At 55.5% G+C, this 24513-nt stretch overlaps 6 protein-coding genes across 11 annotated transcripts in view; 4 read left to right on the plus strand and 2 right to left on the minus strand.

Moving 5' to 3' along the window:
- LOC117653752 (kalirin) overlaps window positions 1-2777 on the plus strand; it is a 57317-nt gene extending 54540 nt beyond the window's left edge. For both annotated transcript variants that reach the window (XM_034399625.1, XM_034399626.1), the window contains 8 exons: window positions 81-336; window positions 412-642; window positions 730-1021; window positions 1134-1397; window positions 1522-1660; window positions 1759-1964; window positions 2049-2244; window positions 2329-2777. In XM_034399625.1, coding sequence (XP_034255516.1) covers window positions 81-336; window positions 412-642; window positions 730-1021; window positions 1134-1397; window positions 1522-1660; window positions 1759-1964; window positions 2049-2244; window positions 2329-2415 — 1671 coding nt within the window. In that variant the 3' untranslated portion in view covers window positions 2416-2777. The remainder of the gene's footprint in view (window positions 1-80; window positions 337-411; window positions 643-729; window positions 1022-1133; window positions 1398-1521; window positions 1661-1758; window positions 1965-2048; window positions 2245-2328) is intronic.
- Window positions 2778-3131: 354 nt separating this feature from the next.
- On the plus strand, window positions 3132-5686 carry LOC117653759. The gene is made up of 2 exons (XM_034399637.1): window positions 3132-3331; window positions 3597-5686. Exon 2 carries the CDS (start codon window positions 3608-3610, stop codon window positions 5117-5119), a length of 1512 nt encoding a protein of 503 aa, XP_034255528.1. The 5' UTR covers window positions 3132-3331; window positions 3597-3607; the 3' UTR covers window positions 5120-5686.
- Window positions 5687-5859: 173 nt separating this feature from the next.
- LOC117653765 (lysozyme C-like) lies at window positions 5860-6749 on the minus strand. The gene is made up of 2 exons (XM_034399650.1): window positions 6501-6749; window positions 5860-6318 (listed from the first exon to the last, which is right to left on the minus strand). Exons 1-2 carry the CDS (start codon window positions 6671-6673, stop codon window positions 6045-6047), a joined length of 447 nt encoding a protein of 148 aa, XP_034255541.1. The 5' UTR covers window positions 6674-6749; the 3' UTR covers window positions 5860-6044.
- A 2868-nt stretch (window positions 6750-9617) lies between these two features.
- Window positions 9618-13806, plus strand: LOC117653761 (proton-coupled amino acid transporter-like protein CG1139). 5 transcript variants are annotated; one of them, XM_034399643.1, is made up of 9 exons: window positions 9618-9778; window positions 9855-10005; window positions 10086-10295; window positions 10373-10514; window positions 10874-11007; window positions 11224-11402; window positions 11658-11830; window positions 11983-12255; window positions 13656-13806. In XM_034399643.1, the coding sequence occupies exons 1-8, from the start codon at window positions 9663-9665 to the stop codon at window positions 12246-12248; spliced, it is 1371 nt and encodes a 456-aa protein (XP_034255534.1). In that variant the 5' UTR covers window positions 9618-9662; the 3' UTR covers window positions 12249-12255; window positions 13656-13806. The 5 variants fall into 5 exon arrangements, with proteins under 5 accessions (XP_034255534.1, XP_034255531.1, XP_034255532.1 ...); XM_034399640.1 differs by lacking the exon at window positions 13656-13806 and adding an exon at window positions 12535-13611; XM_034399641.1 differs by lacking the exon at window positions 13656-13806 and adding an exon at window positions 13279-13604.
- Window positions 13807-13981: 175 nt separating this feature from the next.
- LOC117653766 (lysozyme S-like) lies at window positions 13982-14494 on the plus strand (the record flags this gene model as incomplete). Its single annotated transcript, XM_034399651.1, has 1 exon — window positions 13982-14494. A coding segment is annotated over one exon (513 nt), but the record flags the coding sequence as incomplete, so codon positions are not given.
- Window positions 14495-15353: 859 nt separating this feature from the next.
- On the minus strand, window positions 15354-24125 carry LOC117653755 (sensory neuron membrane protein 2-like). The gene is made up of 10 exons (XM_034399633.1): window positions 23942-24125; window positions 19836-19993; window positions 19484-19631; window positions 18736-19107; window positions 18206-18417; window positions 17933-18129; window positions 17723-17841; window positions 17485-17610; window positions 16970-17163; window positions 15354-16691 (listed from the first exon to the last, which is right to left on the minus strand). Exons 1-10 carry the CDS (start codon window positions 24059-24061, stop codon window positions 16547-16549), a joined length of 1791 nt encoding a protein of 596 aa, XP_034255524.1. The 5' UTR covers window positions 24062-24125; the 3' UTR covers window positions 15354-16546.
- Window positions 24126-24513: the final 388 nt, after the last annotated feature.

Consider the following 24513-nt stretch of genomic DNA (forward strand, 5'->3'; position numbering starts at 1 on the left):
GTAAGTATTCGTAGGATGCATTGTGCTATTTCTCAGTAAATTTCATAAATATATTTATGAATATTCTTTTCCTTTTGTAGGCGTCCATTTTAAATGGGACCTCAAAGAAGCCATGGTCTTTCAAATTTCGAAAGCCTAGTTTTAATTCTGGCACTGCTGGAATATTGAAAAAGCGAGTTGCTGGTCAAGTAGTTGCTGATCAAGCAGGCCTTGAAAAAGTTAATGGAAATAGCTCTGAGTCAAAATTGGAAATTGTGAACAAATTGGCAGACACTACAGTACCAATTGGGGTTACTGCGCAGTTGAAGTGTCAGCTGCATGTTCCCAGTTTTATGGGTAAGGAAGTTCAAGTTTCCTAACTTTCGGCAAGAAACTTTTAAACTCTTATTTAAATAAATATCTCATTTTCAGATGTACAAGATGCTAATATTATTTGGAAAAGAAGCATAGGTAAAGACAGCGGATTTAGCAGCTGCTTGGTTGAGGGAAGAAGATATTCCATGGACTTCAGTGAGGAGGGTGTTGCATCCTTAACAATTAGTGATTGTCAATCATCTGATGCTGGCATTTATTCCTGTACTATCAATGCAACTAACCCAACTAGTCTGTCTGTTACAACTTCTGCATATCTGTCAGTCACAGGTTAGTGCCTATCATTTATAAATGATAATACATTTGCCATATAGAGAGTGACATTTAGAAATATAAACTTGGGTGATTATTTTACAGTCATGCCTGTAGGAAAACCAAGAGCTCAGGCTTTGTCACCTACAAGTGCTTTAGTTGTGTGGGATGGAGACCCTGAAGCTCACTACACGCTTCACTATCACAAATGTGACCCAGAATTTTCAACCTGGTCCGATGAGTCTTCTGTTAACACACTCTCAGTTCTTGGCCTGTCCCACTGTGTAGATGGGCTCTCCCCTGGATGTTCTTATGTATTCAGAGTGTCTAACAGTGTACCCTCAGCTCCTCTTGCACTACCATTACCAGCTATTTCAAATGGATACAACTCATCAAGGTCTGTGTAGAAATTTTTATTTCAGTCGTCTCGTGGATTTGGCATTGTAATTTACCAGTCTAAAATCTGAAAGAGAATTATTTTATTGTAGCGTTTTGTTTTGTTTTGTCAGGTGGCAGCAAGAACTATTTGGAAGACGTTACCTGGAATGTGAGGTGCTAGGGAGAGGAAGGTTCTCTATTGTGAGGAAGGCACAAGATCGTGGAACAGGTCAACTTGTGGCAGCAAAGCAAGTGAATAAAGTCCGACAGGGCACTGACGTCACACATGCTGAATACTCAACTCTACTTGGCTTACAGCATCAAAGTATTGTTAGAGCCTTTGCTCTTTTTGAATCGTCTCCCCTTCCAGAAGTGGACACTATCATTATGGAATTGTAAGTTCCTGTGGCTGCAAAATAACTCTTTGCCCCTTCCCCTTCTACCCTTTTTTATGTAGTGATTTCTTTACAATATTTTGGATACTGGACATATATTATGTAATTGTAATAATTTTTCTAGGGTTTCTGGCCCCATGCTTCTCACCTTCATTTGTCAGCAAGACACAGTATCAGAAAATGAAGTCCGCAAGTACATGAAACAGCTATTCACTGCTCTAGATTATCTTCACAACAAAGCAGTTGTTCATTTAGACATTAGGGTGTGTATAGATTCTTTTCACTATGACTTTATACTAAGCACTAAATCTTTTTGTATCACTTAGATTTATGACTACTAATTTTTACTTGTATCTAACAGCCAGAAAACATTCTTGTTGATTTGGCTGGTTCTGGTCCACTTGTTAAATTGATTGATCTAGGTGGACATGTCCACCACCAGTACTTACAAGAGATACCTCCACCTGCAAGCTTAGAATTTGCTGCCCCAGAGTGTGTTCTTGGACAACCTTCAGGTCCTTCCAGTGATCTGTGGGGTGCATCTGTGTATTTGTATATCTTGCTCAGGTATGAAAGATTAAGTTTTTTTTAAGGAATGGTTTTTAAAATATTCTAAATTTACCCATAACTATGTGCTTTTTTTTATTTCAGTGGCCTTTCACCTTTTCTTGATGAAAGCGTAGAAGAAACAACAGCTAATGTTTTGAAGTGTGATTATTCCTTTCCTGATGAGTTTTTTGGATTGATATCTTCTGAGGCAAAATCTTTAATAAGCAATATTTTGATTGCTCAACCGAATCACAGAATGTCTGCTCATGATGCTCTTGATAGCTTTTGGTTCCAACTGGTAAGCACTTTTGTGTACCATTGATTAGACCAACCAATTATTCTTTGGTCATTGGAGTTATTTAAATATTATTAATATTTTCAGGATGATCTTCCATGCAAGATTCCAACTTCCCGTTTGGTATTATTTGTTAGCAGAATACAACCACCATCTCAACCTTTATCTGTGTGAATTTTCTGTTACATCTGTTAACCATCTAAATCTGATGTTTAGAATGTGCTATGAGTGGTTTAAAATTATATTTAAATGTTGTGATACTCTTTTCTAGTGTGATGCTTAATAACATGTATCTGATCAGTGAAAGGTCTATCAAGTTAGTTACATAAGTTTGTGATTTAGTTTATGACAATTTTCTAGCAATTTGTGTTAATGACATTTTTAAATTATCTATTGTCATTGTTTGTCTGTGATCAATGTGTGGTTATCATGTCTTTCAGCAGGCTGTTAGAGTCTGACAAATAAATTTATTTTAATTGAAAAAATTGTCATGTTTCGTTTAATACAAAATCCAAACGCTCACATCCTGCAGCAAACCATGAATTCACTTCTGCTAAAATGATATGGTCTGTTTCCAAAATACCTTGCCCGCCTCCATCCCCTTTGTTTGAGGGAGGTCAGACAAATTATTTGTGTAGTTAGAGTCATTCATTCATGTTCATTCATATCTTTCTATGGATGGTGTGAAATTTTATTTAAATTCAAGCATGATCTCAACCGTAGTAAGGACAGGGAATTCTGTAAGATGTAAAGGTCTAGCAGACGAAAATAAAAAGCAAGCAGACGAAAATAATACGAGATGAAAAAGGAAGGGGGGGGGGGAGCCAGGGGGACGGAGGGGAAAGGGGCCGGGGCCAGGAGGGCCGAGGGGGCGGGGGGCGGGACAGAAGACAGAGCGGGGGGGATGGTGGTGGTGGTGGTGCGCAGAACAACAACAGTGAGCTGAGAAAGTTATTATTCAGGTTCTGGTTACTTGATCTTGTTTTCGGCTGGAGCAGTAGACTATTTCCAATTATTGAATTTTAAGTATTTGACTTCAAATATAGGAGATGTCGCACCGTCGTGCCCGTTAGGCTTATCCTAAAAGGAGGTAAGTTATAGTAAACAACTCGGTCAGGTTATGTTCCTGTTCAAAGTAGTCACTTATCAATCATTTGCAGTCATTTGTTAAGTGATCAATATTTGACAAATGATAGTACTTTTCTTTCTTATTTACGATTGTTTAATTTCTCTTGAGTAAAATCGAGTAAAATTGTTTATGAACACGACAATCCTTATCCACTACTTACCTCACTAATTTTTTTTTCGTTTTACAACTACATTTTCCTTATTTTCTTGTGTCACTGTTTTCGCAGGTTTCTTCAGGATGGCTCCACACATTCAGCCAAAATCCTTGTATGCACTCTCCTTAGCTCACATTCGAAATGCAATTGGAAACGCTTGTGAGAAAATTCATTTACAGTATGGCAATTACGACCACCCTCAAAGTAGTGAAGAAGTGTTATACCTCCAAAATTACCTCCTTTCAAGTCTACCCGGTATGGTTATTGATGAGCTGTGTGAAGAGACAAGATTCTCAAATATTTATAATAATACGGATGTTCGAATCAAGTTGGGTGTCTATATGCATCCACTCATGAAAAAGTTCAGTGTCTTACAACGCTCGTGGGAATTCAGGCAGCTTGATGAATTTTGGCTTCAGAAAATTCCTTCCTTAACTCGTCTTGTTGTGCTGAATCTTTATCATGTTGCAACTGATGAAATTATTGAAGAAGTTAGCAATAACTGCCCTCTCTTGGAGGACATCAATGTTGTTTCAAAAGTTGAAAATGTGGGCAACTCAGCCAATCAGAACTTCAATGCAATGAAACTGAAGTTCTTTGTGTCAGATGTAGGTCTCAATCATTTAGTCAAATGTAAAAGATTGAAAATTATTGTAACCAACAAGACTATTCGTTCCAACTGTGGTGGTCGCATGATGACTCATGATGGCTTCCGGGCATTACTGAAGGGTTTGCCTCATCTGGAAATGGTCAGGTATGGTGATTTAGGTTCTGTGATTGCTACTGGGATGGACAATGTTGGAGAGTTGTCTCTAACATATGTAAGTGATAACCATCCAGATGCAAGTCACATTGAGGCCGCATCTCGGTTGTGCCCACATTTGAAGCATCTCAGTCTTTCTCTTCCTCATCAAGACAGGCAATCAGGAGCTGACACTGCTAGTGAAGACATTGCAAGGTCTCTGGCACAGAGTGGCTTGACCCCTTCTGTACTTGAATTGCAGCATTTTTCATTTAATGTTGAAATTGAAAATATGTTTGCAATCAAAGGAATCCATCTGTCTAGTTTATTTTTGTGCTCTATGAATATTATCACCTCTAGAGAAGTGATTATAATAGGTCAAAATTGCCCAAATGTGAAAAATGTTCATATAAAGGGTTTAGGTACTGAGATGTCTTCCAGTAGTTTTTCTCGATCATTCTCTCAACCAGGGCCCATGTATAGAAATCTCAAGTGTCTTTATGTTTCTGGAAAGGCCTGGGATGTGGAGTACATTCTTCAGCTATTTTTAGCCTATGCAACAGAACTGACAGGATTGAATATTTGGAATGAAACACCCTCACCTGAATCAGATAAAGCATTGAGTAAAGTGATCTCTCAACTGACATTCAATGAGCTTAAGACTGCTAACTTTTGCTATGGCTGTCGTCTATCAGTGGAAACTGTCAGGAAGCTTATCTATCGTTGTCCAAAACTAACCCATATTACAGTCTGGGAGCATGAAGCTCTTCAACAAGCTGAAATTGAAAATATACAGAAAGAGGCTTCTTCTAGAAATTTTGATGTTGATTTACAACCTCTCGTCATGAATTGATAATATGTATTATCAGAAATGTAAACAGAATCGGTCAATTGTTTGTCCCTGATATTAGTCCTGAAGTTTTCGCACAAGAAATGAGCCTGCTGATGCTGTGTGTGGAGTACCACCAGGTTTATTTCTTTTGCGAGTGGTTGTACATTTTGCTCTTTTGATCAAGCCATTCTTTGGCAGCTATTCTCATTCTTTTGTGTAAAGTCTGTCTCTCTGCTAGCTTTGTGAAATTTACATGGAAACACGCCAAGGTGCATGTTACAGATAAATTACAAATTGTTTACCCTGTAAGTTCCTAACAAGGTTTCCTGTAAATTTATTTTAAGTTTGTAATCCTTTACACTGTCATTGTTAAATAGTTCTCATGTAAAATAATGTATTATTAGATCAAGCCTGCCTTTTGTAAATTAATATGTAATAGTTGAAGGGTAATACCTGTTGAAGAAATTTTTTGATCTCTCCTATGAAAGCATGTACCCATTCACATGTCTGTCTATCATAACATACGTCATTTATGTAAGGTTCCATTTCTGTGATAATAAATTCTTTATGTCAAGATTACTGTTTCAAGGCATCAATCTCCATTCCATTTTCCAGTGGTTGAGATGAAATTAAAACCCGTCATGTAGCGGTGGAAAGCCTCCAAACTGACGCAGCCGCTTGTTTCCATGCGGTGTTTTTATATTTTCTATAAAATAAGTAGAGGTAGTAAGTTGGGCAAGAAAAGTAAAGGATAAGAGAAGTAAAAAAAAATTAAGAAATTTAATAGGCGTTCACAATCAGATTTTCATGTTTAGTTGAAATTATTGAAACGAAGTCTAGGTGCCAGCTCCATCAGGGTGAACTTTCCTTACCCTGTTGTCTTCCCCAACGTACCCCACGTTTGACATGTTCGGATGGGGGCGGAGCGGGGCGGAGTGAGATGAGCCTAGAGCTTGCAGCTGGCGGCGAAGGCGGACGGGTCCTTGCAGTACTTGTAGGTGGTCCACGCCTTGAAGCCGTCCTTCTTGAGGCGCTTGGTCTCGTCGTAGATGGCGTGGACGCACTTGTAGACGCGGTCCATGTCCGTGAGCAGCGTCTGGCACGCGACGCCGCAGCCAAGCTTGGGGCCGCGGTCGCACCACCAGCGGCTGTTGATCTGGAAGATGCCGTAGTCGATGCTCTTGTCGCGGTTCGGCTTGCTCACGGCCGCCGTGTCGTACCTGCCAGGCGGGCCGACGTCCGAAATGAACACACACTCGAAGGGCTCGTAGTCGTCAGAATGTGAATTTTGTCACGTTCATTTGAAGGCGATGTCACGTTTCGTCGGAACGTGACACAGCCGTTAAATTAAATTGCCACAGTGTGGAAAACAAGGGAAGAAAGATGAATACGACCAACGTACCGGGACTCGTGGTAGGCGATACACACGAAGGTGGGAATCTGGCTGACGGGGAAACCGTTCTGCTTGAGCTCCCTGGCCAGCTCGCACTCGCCGTAGATGCGGCCGTGCGCGGGGACGGCCGCCAGCAGCACCAGCAGCGCCGCGCTCGAGCACACCAGGCCGGCGGGGGTCATCTTCTTCTCGCGGAGAGCGTTGTCGGATGGGCGGTATCGACCGACGCGAACAGTGTCGACGTCGCGAATATCGCGCGATGCGAGTGCAAACTCGTTATATACCCCACGTAGGGCCCCACCGACGCCCCGCCCCGCCCCGCGCGTCCGCGGACGAGGAAAAGAGCACTTCAAACACGGGCGGAACGAAGCGGACCCGCGCCGAGATGCCACACTACAACGAGCATAAGCGACAGCAAACGCGGAAACGTGCGCAGCCAGCCTTCATGAAGCCCACCCACTCAACGCAAGCTAGTAGATGGCCTGGCCGAGTCCCAGTCGTCCAAATCAAAGCGAAGCGCCTCTTTTCCCCCTAGAGACAACCTTTCCATCTCGCAATGCATCACGCCTTGCGACCCACTCGCAACGTCTCAAGTGCTCACCGGTACTGTACTTGGCTAATCTGTGAGCTGCAGTCTGAAACCGTTTTCGCCGAGTCGGCCTCAAACAAGCCTTAGGTTTAGAGGAGGTAAGCGAGGCCATGAGACTAGGGGTAATGGACTCGCAACGGAGCTGGCCGGAATCTCTGCTTTGCTAATTGTAGTTCACTATTTCTCCGACTAAATATGAGAGTTTTGAGATGGCTCGGGCATTTTTGGAAAGAAGACATCTTAAAGTATGCCCTAAATTCAAAAAAGGTTCAATTTTCCCACCAGGGCTCGAACAGGAACAGCTTAACCGTTGCGCTACTCAAATGCACAGGGCGACGGGCATGGTGCCAGGGGCGACGCAGGGGGGGCGCCTCTTCACCTTGCGCTAGAAGCTTCCGGATGCCGCAAAAGTGATGGGACAAGTGGTGCACCTTGATATATGTCGAAGACAAACTATGTCCCATCACTTTTGCGGCATCGGGAAGCTTCTATCGCAAGTTGAAGATGCGTCCCCCCTGCGTCGCCCCTGGCACCATGCCCGTCGCCCTGCGCATTTGAGTAGCGCAACGGTTAAGCTGTTCCTGTTCGAGCCCTGGTGGGAAAATTGAACCTTTTTTGAATTTAGGGCATACTTTAAGATGTCTTCTTTCCGAAAATGCCCGACCCATCTCAAAAATCGCATATTTAGTCGGAGAAATAGTGAACTACAATTAGCAAGGCAGAGATTCCGGCCAGCTCCGTTGCGAGTCCATTACCCCTAGTCTCATGGCGAGGCAGAGAGCACGTGCCCGTTGTTTATCAGGCGCCACGGCCCCGTCCGGCCCTATCCACGGGAACCCCCACAGGGGCCCGCACACTGGACCAGAAGACCGGCGCCGGCGGCCAAAGCTCTAGACGCGGTTTGAGTTCTAGAGTCGCTAAACAGGACTCGAACTGAGGATATGACCCCACCAATGGGTTCCTCGTTCGGAGGGTGGTCTCACGTTCGGTTCGAGCTTCGTTTAGCGACCATGGAGTTCAAAACGCGTCCGGGAATTTGTCCGCCTCCTCCGGTCTTCTGGCCACTGTACCCCGGACAGAAGCAGCGGCGAGGAGGGCACGCCTTTGGCACTCGACCCTTGGGGCCGGCACGCACAGGGCGTCGCACCCCTGCCGAAAAGAGATTCGAGAAAGGCGTGCCATAAACAGTGCGCGAGCTACTGATAGTCTGCGCCGATGAGGCTGATGGGATAGAAGGAATAATGATGAGCTCGTTATCTGAGCTGAGGCGGCAACGGCCTGTCGGTATCGGGGACCGAGGAACCGCGAACTGCGTGCGCACAATTGCTAGTGGCGCAGCAAGCAGGGGCGGATCCTGAGGCGGGTTAAGAGGGCAGACAAAAGTTTCCAACTTCCAGACACGAAGTGCGACGTTTTGCCTGCCTTTCCTTCTTGGTGGCTTTAGTACCTTTAGAGTCGACGCCCCCAGCGCCCCTTCCCTCCCCCCGATGCGCACCTGGCAGCAGGGCGCACTGATCCCTGATCACTTCCTTCCCGCCAACCGCCCTGGTTGTTCGAGCCCCACCACACCGTCGCTGACTCGGGGGTTCCCCGTTCCCCGGCTCGGCGGCCACCGGCGGCCCGACCAGAGGACCAGAGCGCCTGCCAACCGGGCGTAGGCAACGCGCCGACACGCGGGCGTTGTATTGCCTAGCTGCAAGGCGCTCCCCAACCAGAGGACCAGAGCGCCTGCCAACCGGGCGTAGGCAACGCGCCGACACGCGGGCGTTGTATTGCCTAGCTGCAAGGCGCTCCCCAACCAGAGGACCAGAGCGCCTGCCAACCGGGCGTAGGCAACCCGCCGACACGCGGGCGTTGTATTGCCTAGCTGCAAGGCGCTCCCCAACCAGAGGACCAGAGCGCCTGCCAACCGGGCGTAGGCAACCCGTCGACACGCGGGTGTTGTATTGCCTAGCTGCAAGGCGCTCCCCAACCAGAGGACCAGAGCGCCTGCCAACCGGGCGTAGGCAACCCGCCGACACGCGGGCGTTGTATTGCCTAGCTGCAAGGCGCTCCCCAACCAGAGGACCAGAGCGCCTGCCAACCGGGCGTAGGCAACCCGCCGACACGCGGGCGTTGTATTGCCTAGCTGCAAGGCGCTCCCCAACCAGAGGACCAGAGCGCCTGCCAACCGGGCGTAGGCAACCCGCCGACACGCGGGCGTTGTATTGCCTAGCCGCAAGGCGCTCCACCGGGGCTCTTCACCCAGCTCCGCGAGGGCGGGCGGCGGGCTGTGCGCTCCGTCGCCGTCGGCAGCCCAACGCAGCGCGCTGCGCGTTGGGTGGCCTGCCTGTCGGCATGCCTGCCGCGCCGCGCCCAGATTGGCGACGCGGCTCCGCGACCCGCGCAGCGAAAGGTGAGGTGAGGATGAAGGCAGGATGAAGGCAGGATGGTCTAATCAGGAGCCGCACTCTAGCCTGAAGCAGGCCGAGATAAAATTGGTTAATAGAGGCGGCGGGCGGCGGGCGGCGCGGTCGCGTTTGTTGTTGTGAACGCGGCGCCCCTCCTCGACGCATTCACCGGGACGCCGCGAGAACGCCAACATGACCGCCAAGGCCACCAGCGACGCCGAGCACGCCGTCGACCTGACCGCGCGCGGCGGCGACACCCTGACGGACAAGGGCGGCGGCGAGCACCACGCCGTCAAACACCCCACCTCGTAAGACAGCGGCCAGCCGACGACCGCCGCCTCGCTGACGGACTCTACCATGCTGGCTCTGCGCCACTCTGCGCAGGTACTTCGACACGCTGGTGCACCTGGTGAAGGGCAGCGTGGGCTCGGGGATGTTCGCCATGGGGGACGCGTTCCGCAACGCCGGGCTGCTGGCCGCGCTGCCGCTCACCCTGCTCGTCGGCACGGCCTGCGTCTATGCGCAGCACCAGCTGGTGAGCCGCCAGCACTCCAACCAGGGCGGGGCGGCGCACACGCCGGCGGCACCCAACTCACTGTTGCTCTCCGCCGCCAGATCACCACGGCCGAGGTGCTGTCGCTGCGGCTGGGCATGAAGCACCCCCCGGACTACGCCGAGACGGCCGAGCTCACGTTCCGCGCGGGGCCGGGCTACTTCCCGCGGGTGGCGACCATCGCCCGCAGGCTGGTCAACCTGTTCATCATCATGACCCAGCTGGGCTTCTGCTGCGTGTACTTCGTGTTCGTGGCCACCAACATTCGGCAGGCACGGCACAACCAAAGCGGACTGGCCACACCCGTTCAGGCAGAGCGGCTGGGCGTAATTTCCCCCTCCGGTTGCAGGTCCTGAACCAGCACATCGTGGCCATCGACGTGCACGCGTACATGGCGATGGCGCTCGTGCCCATGCTGCTGCTCAGCCTGGTGCGGAACCTCAAGTACCTGGCGCCCGTGTCGCTCGCCTCCAACGTCGTCATGTGCGCGGGTAAAGTATTTATTGGCTTCAAAACAGGCACTCGAGTGCCACTCGCACGTGGTCCAACACTGCGGCGCGCCACCCATGCTGTCCATGCCGAGGCCGGGCCGATTAGTGTCAATCGGTCGAGGAACAAAATCATCGCAGTTAGCGGTACGATAGTCGATTATCGAAAACACATACGATTAATCGAAATAGCTAAGATTTACGATATCTTCTAGTTAGAAGATAATCGATGATCGGTTATTGTTTGATGATCGATCGAACCTACGATCACCGTACCGCCTATCGGCTAGTTGAAATAGTCGTTCGATTAACACTATAACCGCGATTATTTTCGATTCGTCGATTAATCGCCCTCCCTGCAGGCGTCGCGGTGACGCTGTACGAGTGCGCCAAGGACGGGCTGCCGCCGCTGTCGGAGCGCCGCCTGGTGGCCGAGTGGCAGCGCTGGCCGCTCTTCTTCGGCACCGTCGTCTACAGCTTCGAGTCCATCTGCATCGTAAGCAGCGTAGCCGAGAGGGCCACACTTCCCTCGATGCACCAGTGTCGAAAGGGTTGCCAACCTCAGTATGCAAATTATCTGGGCTTTGGCATCGAGGGCTGAGGTTGGCAACCCTTTCGACACTTGTGCACCTCGGGCAGTGTCGCTGACTTTTGCTCCAGCACAGATAGTAAGTCCATGCCTGCGGTTTTCAACGGTTTTCAACCTGCCCAGGTGATGCCCCTGCGGAACGAGATGAAGAACCCGCGCGACTTCTCGCGGCCGCTGGGCGTCATGAACGTCGGCTCCGTGTTCATCGGCGTGCTGCTGGTGTCGCTGGGCAGCGTGGGCTACCTCAAGTTTGGCGACGCCGTCAAGGGCTCGCTCACCCTCAACCTGGAGCAGACCAGCGTGTAAGCACTCGCCCTTTACGAAACACAGTAAACACTGGGTGTTTATGTACTTTCATAGTCCATGAGTATTGACCTATGTGCAGCTGTAAGCTATACACAAATTTGTTCATAAATTAGGGACAACATTGCCGTATTGTGTGTAAATATTTATAAAATTGTACATAATCTAAGCAGAAATTAGAAACAAAAAGTGGAAGCATTTGGAGAGTACAAGACGTGTACTAAATCCCTAAGATCCGAGCCGCTTGCTTGCAGCTTGTGCCAGGTGCTGCGGGTGAGCCTGTGCCTGGGCATCATGGGCACCTACCCGCTGCAGGCCTACGTGCCCATCGAGATCCTGTGGCCCTCCATCGAGCGTCGCTTCAGGCCACTGCGCCACCCCGCCCTGGCTGAGCTGGCCCTGCGCGCCTGCGTGGTCCTCTTCACGTGTAAGTTCAGTTCAAAATTAAAAGAAAAAAGTCTGGCCGTCGGTTTTTTGTGCGGGATCAACGGCCTCATGTTTTTAAAATTTTTGCAACGAGTGCGCAAGAAGAAAGTGAACGCACCTCGCTGACTGGTGACTCCCGCCTTTCTGCTGCAGTCCTACTGGCGGAGTCCATCCCGCGCCTCAACCTGTTCATCTCGCTGGTGGGGGCCTTGTCGTCCAGCGCGCTGGCCTTCGTGTTCCCGCCGCTGCTGGACTGGGCGTGGCGGTGGCACGGCGACCCAAAGCTGTCGCTCCGCACGCACATCACCAACGCCGTCATCCTGGCCGTGGGGCTGCTCGTCACGGGCTGGGGCACCTACGCCGCGCTCAAGGACATCATCGAGGCCCTGGCCACGGGCATCGACGACGACAGCAGCTGAGCCAGCGGTACGCTGCACATTGGGCCAGAGCCAGAAGAACGGTGGAGGCGGTCAAAAATCCCGGATGGATTTTGAGCTCCAGAGTCGCTAAATGGGACTCGAACAGCACGTGTGACCCCTCCAATGGATTGCTCTCAGAACGAGGAATCCATTGGTGGGGTCACACGTTTAGTTCGAGCCACATTAAGCGACTCTAGAGCTCAAAACGCGTCTAGAGTTTTAGCCGCCTGCTTTGGTCTTCTGGCCCACTGTGCGCTGTGGGATTAGTCACCGGTTGTCGTTGCAGGGTGATGAACCCGCACGGGTAACACCGCCCGACTCCTTGTCGCGAGTCCCGAAATCCACGGGTCTTGATTTATCGAGTTTGCCGTTCTGCGGGGCTCTCGGATTTTCATCGCGATAAATTATGAATTTCGTCCGGCGCGCCCTGCGCCGTTGGCAACCGTATGACACACCGGGCCGGGGGTCTTGGCTTGGGGCTTCGGGCAGCTCCAGCGTCTCGGGGTCCCAGACTGCTCGTCGCGCCGTCCGCGGCGCGCTGCCCACTCTAGGCGGTCTAACCGGACGGGTCGGTCGCCGTTCTCATAATCACCGCCAAATAAAAGAAAAACCAAGTGCTCGATTTTCTCGGACGGTGACAAAAGGCCAAAAGCCGAGGCAAATTGATGCCCTCTATATTTTTTGTGCTTTACCCGCGGGACCGACCTGGTGATAGCTGCGCCTCTTTTTCGGCGAAGCGGCACGGCACGGCACGGCACGGCCCATTACGGAAGTTTTATGGCTGTCATTATTTACTGTGCTTCTAGCAAAAGCCAGCCCAGCGGAAGGTGCCAACTTAATATTTAGCGCGAAACACGATACGTCTCACTGCGAAACGAGTTGCGGTTTTCACAGTGTACCGCACGGGCGTATCTCCGCGGTCCGACCAGCTCGGGCTTGGGCTCTGGGACCTCGCTCTCATAATGACGGTTCACGATATTGTGCCAAATCGTCCGTCTCATCTCTTTCCCACGGTGACAATATTTTTAAGGCTATCTGCGCGTCGCTCGGGGAGCAGCCTTTCAGTTGCGTAACACACTTCCGAACGGCGTGGTCGTTGGAAGGCTGCTGGATTTTGTTCTTGTCCTGCCGGCCGCAGATTACTCCAACTACGAGGCCCGGCCGGCCCGGCCCAAGGTCGCGCCAGAGAGGCTCGCGAGACGAGAGGCATCAAGACTCGAAGCCGATCAAACGCCGGTGCTGGAAAATCTCACCAGTTTTCTGGAAAAACAAAACCGGCCCGTGATTGCCGCTCCGCGCCGCAGCGCTGCGGCACTTTGGCCGCGCGTCGGCCTGGCGTCTGGCGTCTGGCGGCGGCGGCGAGTCGACTCCAAGTTCAACTCGGCGCATTGCCGCTCTTGCCTGCAGTCTCCACGTGGCCGTCGACATGGAAAGTTGGCTGCGGCCGCTCCGCGTTCGTTGGGTGACCTGAACGCACCCCGGCCAGTGCGGGCAGTCCGGCAGTGCAACGAACCCAGGCCCTGCGGGGCGCGACCAGGGAAGGCCTGGGGCCGTCGCGGCCGTCTTGGCGGGGCGGCCAACTCCACCCGCCGCGCCACCGCCCCCCACTCCACCCCGCGCCGGGCAGGGGCATCTACATACACCGCGGCCCGGCCGCCCTGCGTCCAGTCACCCGGCAGCCAGCCTCCAGTCCGGTCCAGCGCGCCGCTCCGCTCGAGATGCTGCTCCTCCTCGCCGTGGCGCTGGCCTGCGCCGCCGACCTGGCCGCCGCCAAGGTGTACGACCGGTGCGAGCTGGCCCGCGAGCTGGCCCAGCGGCACGGCGTGCCCGCCGACGAGGTGCCCGTCTGGGTGTGCATCGCCCGCCACGAGTCCGAGTTCAACACGACGGCCGTCGGGCACGTCGGCGAGGGCGGCGACCACGGCCTGTTCCAGGTGTCGGACATCTACTGGTGCTCGCACTCGGGCCGCGGCAAGGCGTGCGGCATGGCCTGCGCCGAGCTGCTGGACGACGACATCTCCGACGACGTCGCGTGCGTCAAGAAGATCCACCGCGAGCACCAGGGGCTGACGGGCAACGGCTTCAACGCGTGGGCCGTGTACTCGCGCTACTGCAAGAGCCCCGAGCGCGCCGCCAAGTACGTGGACGGTTGCTTCGGCGGCACCGGCAACGAGATCGCGCCGCAGGCCTTCTACGGGCTGCCACCGCCCGCCATCACCGCGCCGCCGCCCCCCGTCAGGCGCCGGCCGCACCCCGCCGCCACCCCTGCACCGCCACCCGCCGTCGTGGCCGCCCGCTCTTACGGCCTGCCGCCCGCGACGCCGCGCCCCATCGCCAGGTGGAGCGCTCCGCCCCCCGCCCCCGCCTTCAGGCCCTTCGCCGCCCCCGCCCTCTCCAGGTCCTTCGGCCCCGCCGCCGCCCCCGCCTTCTCGAGGTCCTTCTTCACCGCCACGCCGGCTCCCCAGCGGCCCGCGGCGGACCCGAGCCACTTCTGGAACTGGCAGCGCTTGCCGACGCGGCGCTGGTTCTGAGCGACGAGCGATGCGACGCGCGAGACGGTGCGTCGCGACGCTCTGCCACGCGCGCAGCGCGAATCGTGATTGGTGCTAAAAGACTTTCCGTCACTCCGGCGTCACGGAGTACGTACGGCAGCGCGCCGGTCTGCAGGTCGCTCCTTTGTGATAACTGATAACCCCAAGCACTTGCGACTCCACCTGCCGTACTCTCTTGTATTTTATTATGTCCTGTATCAGGAAACTGACTGTCGCGCGCTTTAGCGCGCATGTGTGTATGTGTGTGCATGCGTGTGTGAGTGAGTGTGTGTGAGCGTGGTCGCAGCAAAGCTGCCTTGCTGCTGCTTGCGAGTGACTCGAATGATTAATTAAACGGTCGTAGTGCCCGCTGTTGTTGTTGATGATGTTGTTTTATGCGGTTCGTACAACATGGACCGGTTGGCTAATCAAGGACTCACGTCAAAACGCGCACCGCGTCCTGTCCGTCCTGCACGCCGACTGAGGCCGAGGCGATGAAGCCACCGCCCTTCCATTCGTGTGGAACAAAGAAATGTGCCAATAAATTATTGTTTTGTATATTTAAAAAAAGACAGTCGTCTCTGCTTCGTTTATTTTCCTAAAACAAAAAGGACACATCCCAACACAGAAATACTACTATACACTTATATATTTATTTCTCACAGTTAAAAGTTTATAATAATCTCGAGGGAGAACATTGAGCAAATTGTTTCAAAACAAGTCAGTCAAAAAGATACGTATGAATGACAGGCAGGTGGGTGGGACTTTGTGGACTGCTCAGCCGAGGGGCCGGATTTGAGATTGCAAGCTGTTGTTGACCAGCTTATGGTTTTGTTTGCTCGGTAGCTGCGAAGCACTCGAAGCGTGCGGACGCAACAGGCGACGCTATCTTAGATAATATAGTTCACCTATCACAATGGAAAGTTGGTTGCAACGCTATATATGGTATCTAAATTAATTTCAGTACGGCACCACGTAAATACTACAAGAGACAACGATGAATCATTTCTAGTTCGAAGTTGTACATCCTCTTTGAGACAACGCATACAAACGATCTTACAGAGTGGTTGAGCATTTCGTTACACAATAAAAGTAATGGTAAAATAGAGTCGGTTTTCCGCATATTGACATATTTCCATGGCACATGGGTCAATGTAATAAAATATCCGTTAGGTTTTCGCCTTTTTCAAAGTAACATGGCGAGAGTCAATAAAGTTTTAGTCTTGAACAATGCGAGAAAAATCGGATGAACAGTCGCTTTCACAGTTTTTCATCTCCTCAGAAGGCATATCACATATCTGACAAAGTAAAAGAGCGTTGAAGCCGTACAAGCCGCACACGTAGCTTGACCAACCTTGACGGAGATTGAGGAAACGGGGAATGGGTCCGTTCCTGAACTCCGCACCCAGCCCAGCGGGCCCGGCGGCGGTCGTACGTGGTCCGGAAATTGATACGCGGACGGAGCTCCTTCCAGAGAGAAAAGGAAGACTGACTACTGCTGAAATGAATGTCCCAGCTGGCGAAAAACGCGCACTTAGACTAAATCACAGACCTTTGCTTAACGCGCCTCGGGGCGCGGGGCGCCTCCCAGGCCACGTTTTACCCTGTTGGTTGCCCGGGCCGTTGCACGTGCCCGTCGCAGTTCGTCGGGGAGGGTACGGCCGGCGTCGAGGCTTCGGAGGAGAGCCGCCTCGGGCCGACAAGGCCCCGGCGACGAGGCGGAGTCCCCCACGGACTCGCGGACCTCAAACGCTGGACGGCGGCGTCCTAGGCGTTGCCGTTGGCGCTGCCGTTGACGCCGGCCTGCAACTTGGTCTCCGCCATGTCGCCGACGGCGCCGTTCGGGGCGGCGTGCGGGCCGGGGGCCATCAGCCCCACGTCGCCGGCGGCGCTCGTGGCGCGGTCGGACGGCCTGCGGTCAAATCAGCGCGAGATGAACATCAAAAGCCACCCACCCACAACACCGGCAGCCTGCCCGCCTGCCAGCCTTCCACGAAGATCGCGGGTCAATCGACGGGGATGTGGTGGCCGCGGACCACCGCGGAGCCGTCGACACGCCCCCGGGCACCGCGCCAGCCGCGCCAGCCGCCGAGCACAAACACGGGGTAGGCGGAGTGCGCGATGCTGGCGGTGCTGGCGATGCGCGACGCGACGGGGACGTTGGCGGCGGTTGGCGGCCGCTGCCCTCACCTCTGTGGCGCCTCCGGGGACTGCGGCCGGACCGCGGAGGGCGACCGCCGGACGCGGTAGTACATGACCGCGCCCACGAGGAACAGCAGCAGGCCCAGCGACAGCAGGGTGTACTTGACGGCGTCCAGGATGGTCAGCTTGCTGAAGAGCAGCCCGTTCAGCAGGTCCACCATGGGCGTGTTGAGCGCCGCGCCCTGTTGGAAGCCAGGGAAGCGTTAGTCCACAAGTGGACGAGAGCGTGGGTTCGAGTCCGGGCCGCGTCCCACAGTGGGCCAGAACCCGGCGCAGGCGGCCAAAATTCTAGACGCGTTTTGAGCTCTAGAGTCGCTAAACAGGACTCGAACCGAACGTGTGACCCCACCAATGGATTCCTCGTCCTGAGAGCAATCCATTGGTGGGGTCACACGTTCGGTTCGAGTCCCATTTAGCGACTCTAGAGCTCAAAACGCGTCTAGAATTTCGGCCAGCTGCGCCGGTTTCTGGCCCACTGTGCGTCGCACCGCCTTGGCGCTTACCTCGTACATCCAGGCCACGGGGAACAGCGTGGGGCGCACCCCCTTGGTCAATTCGAAGCCCTCCACCTGCCGCACCATCCAGTTGAGCTGCATTTTCTTACCGCCGTGCAGCGGCGTGCCCGTCATCTGGGGGAAGAAACGCGTTCGAATAGAGGGAAAACCGAGAGGCAGGCGTTGCCCCTGTAACTAGGCAACTATTGTCCCTTCTGGACCCCTCCAGGAGGAGGACGGCACCCACCGGTTCAATGTCCAGCTGCATTCGGTGCAATTCCGCCTGCGGGTTGAGGCCCTCCACGCCGTCCAGGTACGACGGGTCGGACTCGTAGAAGTGGGGGTACGTGACGATGATGGGGATGCCTGCGAAAGAGAGAGACGGAAATGGAATCCAAATCCAACAAAGACGGCACAGTTGGTTTCGCTCGCCCCCATGTGGTAGCAGTGTAGTTACCCTGGCAGCCGGACAGGTCGAGGGCGCCCTTCTTGAGGCAGCCGTTCTCCTTGGTGAGCCCGCGCGCCACTTGCGGGCAGAAGCAGTAGTTGTTGCCGTTGTCCGCGGCGCTGGCCATCACTTCCGAGCCGGGCGCGAAGCGGTAGCCAGGGATGCCGCGGTAGCTGGCGTCCTCCAGGTACTTGAGGGTCATGGACCTGCACACCAGCACCGCAGTCAGAGCACGTCTCACAGACCGACGCCGCCGTGCGGTCGGCCCGGCCCACCCCGCACCTGCAGATGTCCGTGGAGAAGACGCTGATGGTGCTGGTCTTCTCGATGTAGGGGCTGAAGATGTCGCCCTGGGTGCCGTTGACGGCGTTGCACGTCGGTCCTCCCCACGCCGTCGTGGTCGCCTTGCCGTTCCAGGCCGTGATCTGCGCGATCTCCTCCGGCTGGGTGATGCCGGATTTGACGGTGTACTCGCCGTCGGCCGTGTTGTTTTTCTGGAACAGACTCAGCGTCAGCAGCGTCAGCGTCGGCCACTACCCGCCGCACAGTGGGCCAGAAGTCCGGTGGAGGCTGTCAGAATTCCGGACCCGTTTTGAGCTCTAGAGTCTCTAAATGGGAGTCGAACCGAGCGTGTGATCCCACCTATGGATTGCTGTCCGAACGAGGAATCCATTGGTGGGGTCACACACTCGGTTCGAGTCCTGTTTAGCGACTCTGGAGCTCAAAACGCGTGTAGGGTTTTGGCCGCCGCCGCTTTTCTGGCCCACCGTGCGCCGACAGGGCAGCTCGCAGTGCCTCCGCCTCTCACTTACATAGCCGAAGAGGGAGAAGGAGACGTCCCCGTTGTCCAGCACATTCATGGTGGGCACCTTGATGTGCTTGAAGGAGGAGCAGGTGATGAGCGCGGCGAGGCGGGGCTTCAAGGAGGGCGCGTTGGCGTTGCGCTGCCACTTCCCGGCCGCCAGGTTGGCGATGGGGTTCTGCGCCGCCATGCTGAAGGCGGGGCTGTCCGCGTCCGAGCCCGACCCCAGCTTGCCGCACGCGATGTGCACGCCGCCGAACAGCAGCGCGCCGGCCGTGGTCGTCAGGAAGATGCCGTCCGGGAACAGCAGGGGCGCGGCGGCGTCCACGAACATGGTGCCCTTGGCCAGCACGGGGATGTTCGTCATGATGTTGATCATGCTCTGCGGCGAGCGGGAAGGGAGGGAGGTCAGTGGTTGGTGCGCCCGCGGGGTAGGCAACCCATCCGGCTTGGCGCGCGGAACGGTGGCCTGCCTCCGGGCGTGCGTCCCGTGCGTCGCCGTCGCGGTCACGGCCTTGCCGGCCTTGCCGCGGCCGCGCTGTCTCTTTCTGTCTCTCCCTCTCTCTCTGTTTCCCACGCCGTGCCCCGCCGGTGACGCGCCGTGTCGCACCGTTCGCACGTCGGCACCAATTGTTTTGTGGCCCGCCGTTCGGTTCGGAAGAGTTGTTTCGCTGCTCTGTCTCTGTCGCACTTATGCAGTTCTCCATTAAGGTGCGAGAGAGACAGAGCGACGTCTAGGGCCCGAGGGCCTGACTCACCATGAGCGCGGGGTGGATCGTCGTGACCACGTCGTCCTCTTTGAACGGCGCGGACTGCTCCGCGTCGAACGTGTGGATGAGGATCTGGCGGTACGTCCAGGTGTCGGCCTCCTCGTCGTACTTGATGTTCACCTTGTGGCGGTGCTGCCTGCAGGCATGCGGAGCGCGCAGGTCCGTCAGTTCAACTTCCGCAGTGGCGGTCCAGAGCCGGCCTCAGGGGAGACGACAAAGTACCGCTTTTTGTCTACTTCGGGGGCAAAGCATTGCGCTTTCAGGCGGCTATCTTGGGGTCAAAGTGGCCGACCAATCCCTTGCCCCCTCGCTCCCTCGGATCCGCGTTTGGTCTACTCACTTGTACACGTAGGGCCCAAGTTCCTGCAGTTTCGGCTTGGCGCCCCTCATGATCTCCTCCTTGTTGGTCACGTTGAAGATGGACAGCTTCAGGTCGAGGTCGATGGGCAGGGTCACCCAGCGGTCATACGCGTCCGAGCCATCCTTGAGCGCCAGTTCCTGCCCGAGTCACACAAAAGCATGATTGAGACCGCGTTGTAGGTTGTAGGACAAGGAAAGTGGTGGTGAGAGTCCCCGCCCCCTTCCCCGCCCCCCTCCCGCCCCTTCCCTCAGGGCCAGCCTTCTGCCTTGTGCAAGCTTCAACGGATCGCTGCTCGGCGGGAGCAGCTGGCTCATTCCGAACTCTGCTTTCGTCGCTCTGTCTCTCTCGCACTCATGCGGCGTTCCGTGTGGGTGCGAGAGGGACAGCGCGACAAAACGCTTCGCGGAATCGCTCTGTAGGCAGAGGCCGCTCCTGACCATGACACTCGTGCAATCTCTTTAGTGTTTGTCCGACACATTGCCCTTTTGACACGAGCTCAATAATTATGTTCTAATCAAAACGAAGGCGGCGCCCGGGCTTCCTTTTATTCTGGCTGCTTTGGCCGGCCCGGCTCGAAGCGCGCCAGAACAAATAACAATAACAATAATCAATTTAGAAAAAGAGGCGACAAGAGGTTTTTTGCTTATCATATCAGTAAACAGCGCATGTAAGGCACGATTTTTATCCGCGCGTGGCTCAGCTGGTCTTGTCCATGGCGGCAGCGGCAGATGTGAATGGAATCACTCATTGGGCTTCCTGGGAATGCCGTCTGGTTCCGGCACAGCCAATCACACGTCACTGCGTGCTGCTCGCCCACTCACAGGACGTCTCAGAGGCTTCAGCTTGAGGGGCTTGATGACGGCGAGGACGAGTGGGTATGCCGGAGGACTTTGCCCGCGGGCCCGTGCCGTGCCGTGGTGCGGCGTGCCTCCTGCCCGACATTGTCCCGAACGATCTCCCACGTTTTGTACACTGTATCCATGAGGGCTTATCTCTCTCCACAGGTGTGCCTGATACGCAGCAGCGGCTTCTGCGGTTTTTTTTTGCACGCCAACCCGAGCCGTGCGCGCGCGCGCCGTGGCCGTGCAGGTCATGGTTGTGAACGACCCCACCTGCATCCAAACATATGACTCACTCAGCGGACCCTCCCCACCGCATCCCGGGGGCATCAACCAGCACCTTGACGGCGTCCTGGTGTCGCCCCATCCCGGTGTCGTCCAGGCGGCATCCTCGCCCAGGTGCCTGGCTTTGGCTCGGCGGTGATGACACTGATAAACACCTGCATCGCCGTCTCGCCGCCTTGCACCGCGCACGTGGGCGTCGCGGGGCACTCCTCGGAGGCGCGCGGGGTCGCCGTCATCGCGCCTCTGCCAAACGGTGGCAAAAAATCGGGCGAGAGGCAAAATGGCAGAGTGTTTGCCGAGTATAATGGGCGCGCCTCGCCTCGCCTCGTCGGGAGTATCGTTTGCGTCATCGCCGTGCTCGAGGGCCTCCGGTGGCGGCGGCTCCCGAGGCCCGCGTCGCTGTCGCACTGTCGCCGAGTAGTGTACCCCGGTCGCTTCAACTAGACCACGTCCTCGCGCATGCCGCTTGTACGAGTTCACCGTGCCGGCCACGGACTCCTGGTTGGCAACGGCTCAAAATCGTTAGAGCGTCTCCTTGCAAGGCTGGTTCAAGTTCAAAGTCAGGACAGCGGTGCACACAGATTGTTCCAGAGACACCCATGAGGAGGCCCACGGCCTGGCCGCCCAGGACACGACCTGGCCGCGCTGCTCGTCGTGCCGGACAGGCCGCGTGCGTGCCGACAGCCCAAATGGCGGCACTCAGAGCAAACGACACCGACAAGAAGACGTCCCCCAGCAGGCTGATTCCGCACAGCGCTCCGTCGCTCTGTCTCTCTCGCACCCTCACGGGAAGGCCCGGGAGTGCGAGAGAGACAGCCTGCCGCCCGGCCGCGCACAGTGGGCCAGAAGACCGGTGGAGGCGGCCAAAACTCTGGACGCGTTTTGAGCTCCGAAGTCGCTAAATGGGCCTCGAACCGAACGTGTGACCCCACCAATGGATTCCTCGATCGGAGAGCAATCCATTGGTCGGGTCACACGTTCGATTCGGGTCCTGTTTAGCGACTCTGGAGCTCAAAACGCGTCTAGAGTTTTGGCCGCCTCCACCGGTTTTCTGGCCCACTGTGCCGCGCCCGGCGCATCCAGAGAGAGGCCCGCGGCACGCGTCATCATTTCGCCGGCGTTCATTCTGGCCCGACAGCGGCATGGCGATTTCAGCGTGGCGACAAGGCGCTCCTGCACTGCGCCGTTGGCAGCCCGGCCCGGCGCGGTCGGGAATGCATCTTTCATATTGCGCGTTGTCATCCGAGTCGCGAGTGATTCTGCGAGGCCGGCGTTAAGGCCGGTCGCAGGCTCCATACAAAGTCGGTGGCGTGACCCCTTACCGCTGGTTTATCGATGAACCAGCACTGAGAATCCAAACGCTATGAGTATAGCGTCCATTGGTGCAATACAAAAGCATTGCACATGAAGTGCAATGCCTCCCCATTCCCATGCATTAGCATAGGGCATTTTCGGGATGCATTGCACGTATGGTGCGATATCTTAGCTGTATTGCACCATACGTCCTATACTCATAGCGTTCGGAATCTCAGTGAGGAGCCTGCTCCACGCAAAGTCAGTGGCGTTACCCTTTGCCTGGTTTATCGATTTACCAGGAGCCTGCTCCTGCTCCTATCTTGACCGCTTGACCGTCCGCAAGATTACCTGATAATTTGTACATAAACGTGTTGTTGTTGTGCGACGGTGGTGGCAGTGCTGCCGCGGCAAACACCGCGTGACTCACCGCCACACCGAGGGGGTATGCACTCGCGTAATAGTCGGTTCACTCTATCTGTAATAGCACGCGTAATAATTCGCGTAATAGTCGCGTAATAGCCGAAATTGTCAAAATTTTATCAATTTTGGTGTGTTTTAGGCCGTTTTTAGCTAAATTCCGATTAATTTGTGGCGTAATAGAGCGTAATAGCGTAATAGTCGGTACACAGGTTCAGAGAGCGCATACCCCCTCGCGCCACACCGTGCTACCCTGCAGTGCAGACAGTGCAAGCAGTGTAGGCACAGGGCGGCCTGGTGCTCCATACTAATGCACTCCTTTACCGCCGCCAAGCACGCCGGCCGGCGCGTGGACACATCCGAAGGCGACCGGCGACGTGAGCCCCGGATCCTGATTCCGAACAGTTGCCTCGTCGCGCTGCCTATCTCTCTCTCGGCCGTACGGGCCGCCCCACGAGTGCGAGGGAGACCTCTCCGTTCGGAATCACTCTGCTGGAGTAACGACTGCTGCAGCCTTTGCTTTCATTAGGGTCAGCACGCGCGGCTCGCGGCCTGGAGGCCCTGGAGGCCCTGGAGGCCTCGGACTCGGACCAGCTCGGCCTTCCCTGCGGGACACCCAGTGGCGGATCCAGAGCTGACGGGGAAGGGGGTGGCAAAGACGTACTTCTTGCCAACCATTCAGGTGGTCATCCAGGGGCAAAAAGGACCGCCCCCACTTGTCGTGCTTTCGCTGAAGATTCTCGACTCGATGTCGCTTGAACCCCGAAAGCAGCCATCACCACCATCCATGAGGCCGTCTCGAATCATTGCCCGAGTGACATCATGAGGCAGGACTGCACTCTGCATGTGGGCCGGCCTGATTCGAAGAGTCCTTTTCGTCGCTCCGTCTCTCTCGCGCCTTTACGGTACGCCCCAGGAGTGCGAGAGAGACAGAGCGACGAGAACGGCTCTCTGAATCAGGCCGCTGCAGCGCGTGCTATGCTGCCGGCGGCAATGACCGCGCACCGCGCCGCACGGCTGCCGCGGCACCTCGCCTTGTTCCGCCTTCGACGACTCAAACGGTGCCGCCAAGCCGCCGCACTGTGCGCAGTCGCGCTTTCAGATTATTCGCAGTCGCGCTCATGGCATGGAGACATGGAGCAGCCGAGTCCACTGCTGGTCCTCTCTGGCCGGAGAGGGTCAATGGAATGTTTCGAAACTTTCGGGGGCGTTCTTGGCCAGGCAACAGGCGCCGCCGCCACCACTCACCTTGCCGATGAGGAGGTGCACGAAGTAGGGGAACGCCACCCAGCCCAGGAGGGCGGCCAGGACGACGAGGAGGACGCCGGCGACGCCGGTCCAGCACCAGCCCCTGGCGGAGAACCGCATGGTGCACGAGAGGCGGTGGACGCGGCGGTGGCGAGGCGGCGCGCGGCGCGGACTGAGCTGGTGGCCGGCTGGACCTGTCCGTCGACGCGGCGCGGCGACGCGGCTACCTTATCATCCCCGATAAGGCCGCCGAGATCGGGAATCGGATCAGGGCGCCGCGCTCGCCCCGGCAGGACACGCCGGCCCCTCGAGGCCCTCGGCGCGAGGCGTCGCAAGGGGCGTCGTCGTGGAGGTGCCGCGGCCGTCCACCGAGGCCATGCTTTGCGACGGCGCCGGCCGGCGAGGGTGGGGGCGGCTTGGGCAGAACGTGAATGGCGGCCGCCCTGCCTGCCCCGGGCCGTCCACCACACTGCACTATCGCGCACCGCGCTGCCGCTGCGCCGCAGCGCCGCAGCCTCCCGGACGATGGTGAGACGGGTCGGCCCCGTCCAAACGCACTGCTGGACCGGCAC

Source organism: Thrips palmi, unplaced genomic scaffold, assembly GCF_012932325.1.
Source record: "Thrips palmi isolate BJ-2018 unplaced genomic scaffold, TpBJ-2018v1 HiC_scaffold_8, whole genome shotgun sequence".
In the NCBI taxonomy this organism is placed as follows: domain Eukaryota; kingdom Metazoa; phylum Arthropoda; class Insecta; order Thysanoptera; family Thripidae; genus Thrips; species Thrips palmi.

Excerpts from the sequence above, each read along its gene's own strand:
- LOC117653759 (XM_034399637.1), top strand. The coding sequence starts at position 3,608 with ATGGCTCCACACATTCAGCCAAAATCCTTGTATGCACTCTCCTTAGCT.
- LOC117653765 (XM_034399650.1), bottom strand. The coding sequence starts at position 6,673 with ATGACCCCCGCCGGCCTGGTGTGCTCGAGCGCGGCGCTGCTGGTGCTG. Across the intron at positions 6,319-6,500 it reads ATCGCCTACCACGAGTCCCG|GTACGACACGGCGGCCGTGA; the intron begins GTACGTTGGTCG and ends CCCGCCTGGCAG.
- LOC117653761 (XM_034399643.1), top strand. The coding sequence starts at position 9,663 with ATGACCGCCAAGGCCACCAGCGACGCCGAGCACGCCGTCGACCTGACC. Across the intron at positions 10,006-10,085 it reads TCTATGCGCAGCACCAGCTG|ATCACCACGGCCGAGGTGCT; the intron begins GTGAGCCGCCAG and ends CTCCGCCGCCAG. Across the intron at positions 11,403-11,657 it reads AACCTGGAGCAGACCAGCGT|CTTGTGCCAGGTGCTGCGGG; the intron begins GTAAGCACTCGC and ends GCTTGCTTGCAG.
- LOC117653755 (XM_034399633.1), bottom strand. The coding sequence starts at position 24,061 with ATGCGGTTCTCCGCCAGGGGCTGGTGCTGGACCGGCGTCGCCGGCGTC. Across the intron at positions 19,632-19,835 it reads CTTGGGCCCTACGTGTACAA|GCAGCACCGCCACAAGGTGA; the intron begins GTGAGTAGACCA and ends GCATGCCTGCAG. Across the intron at positions 17,842-17,932 it reads CGACCTGTCCGGCTGCCAGG|GCATCCCCATCATCGTCACG; the intron begins GTAACTACACTG and ends TCTCTTTCGCAG.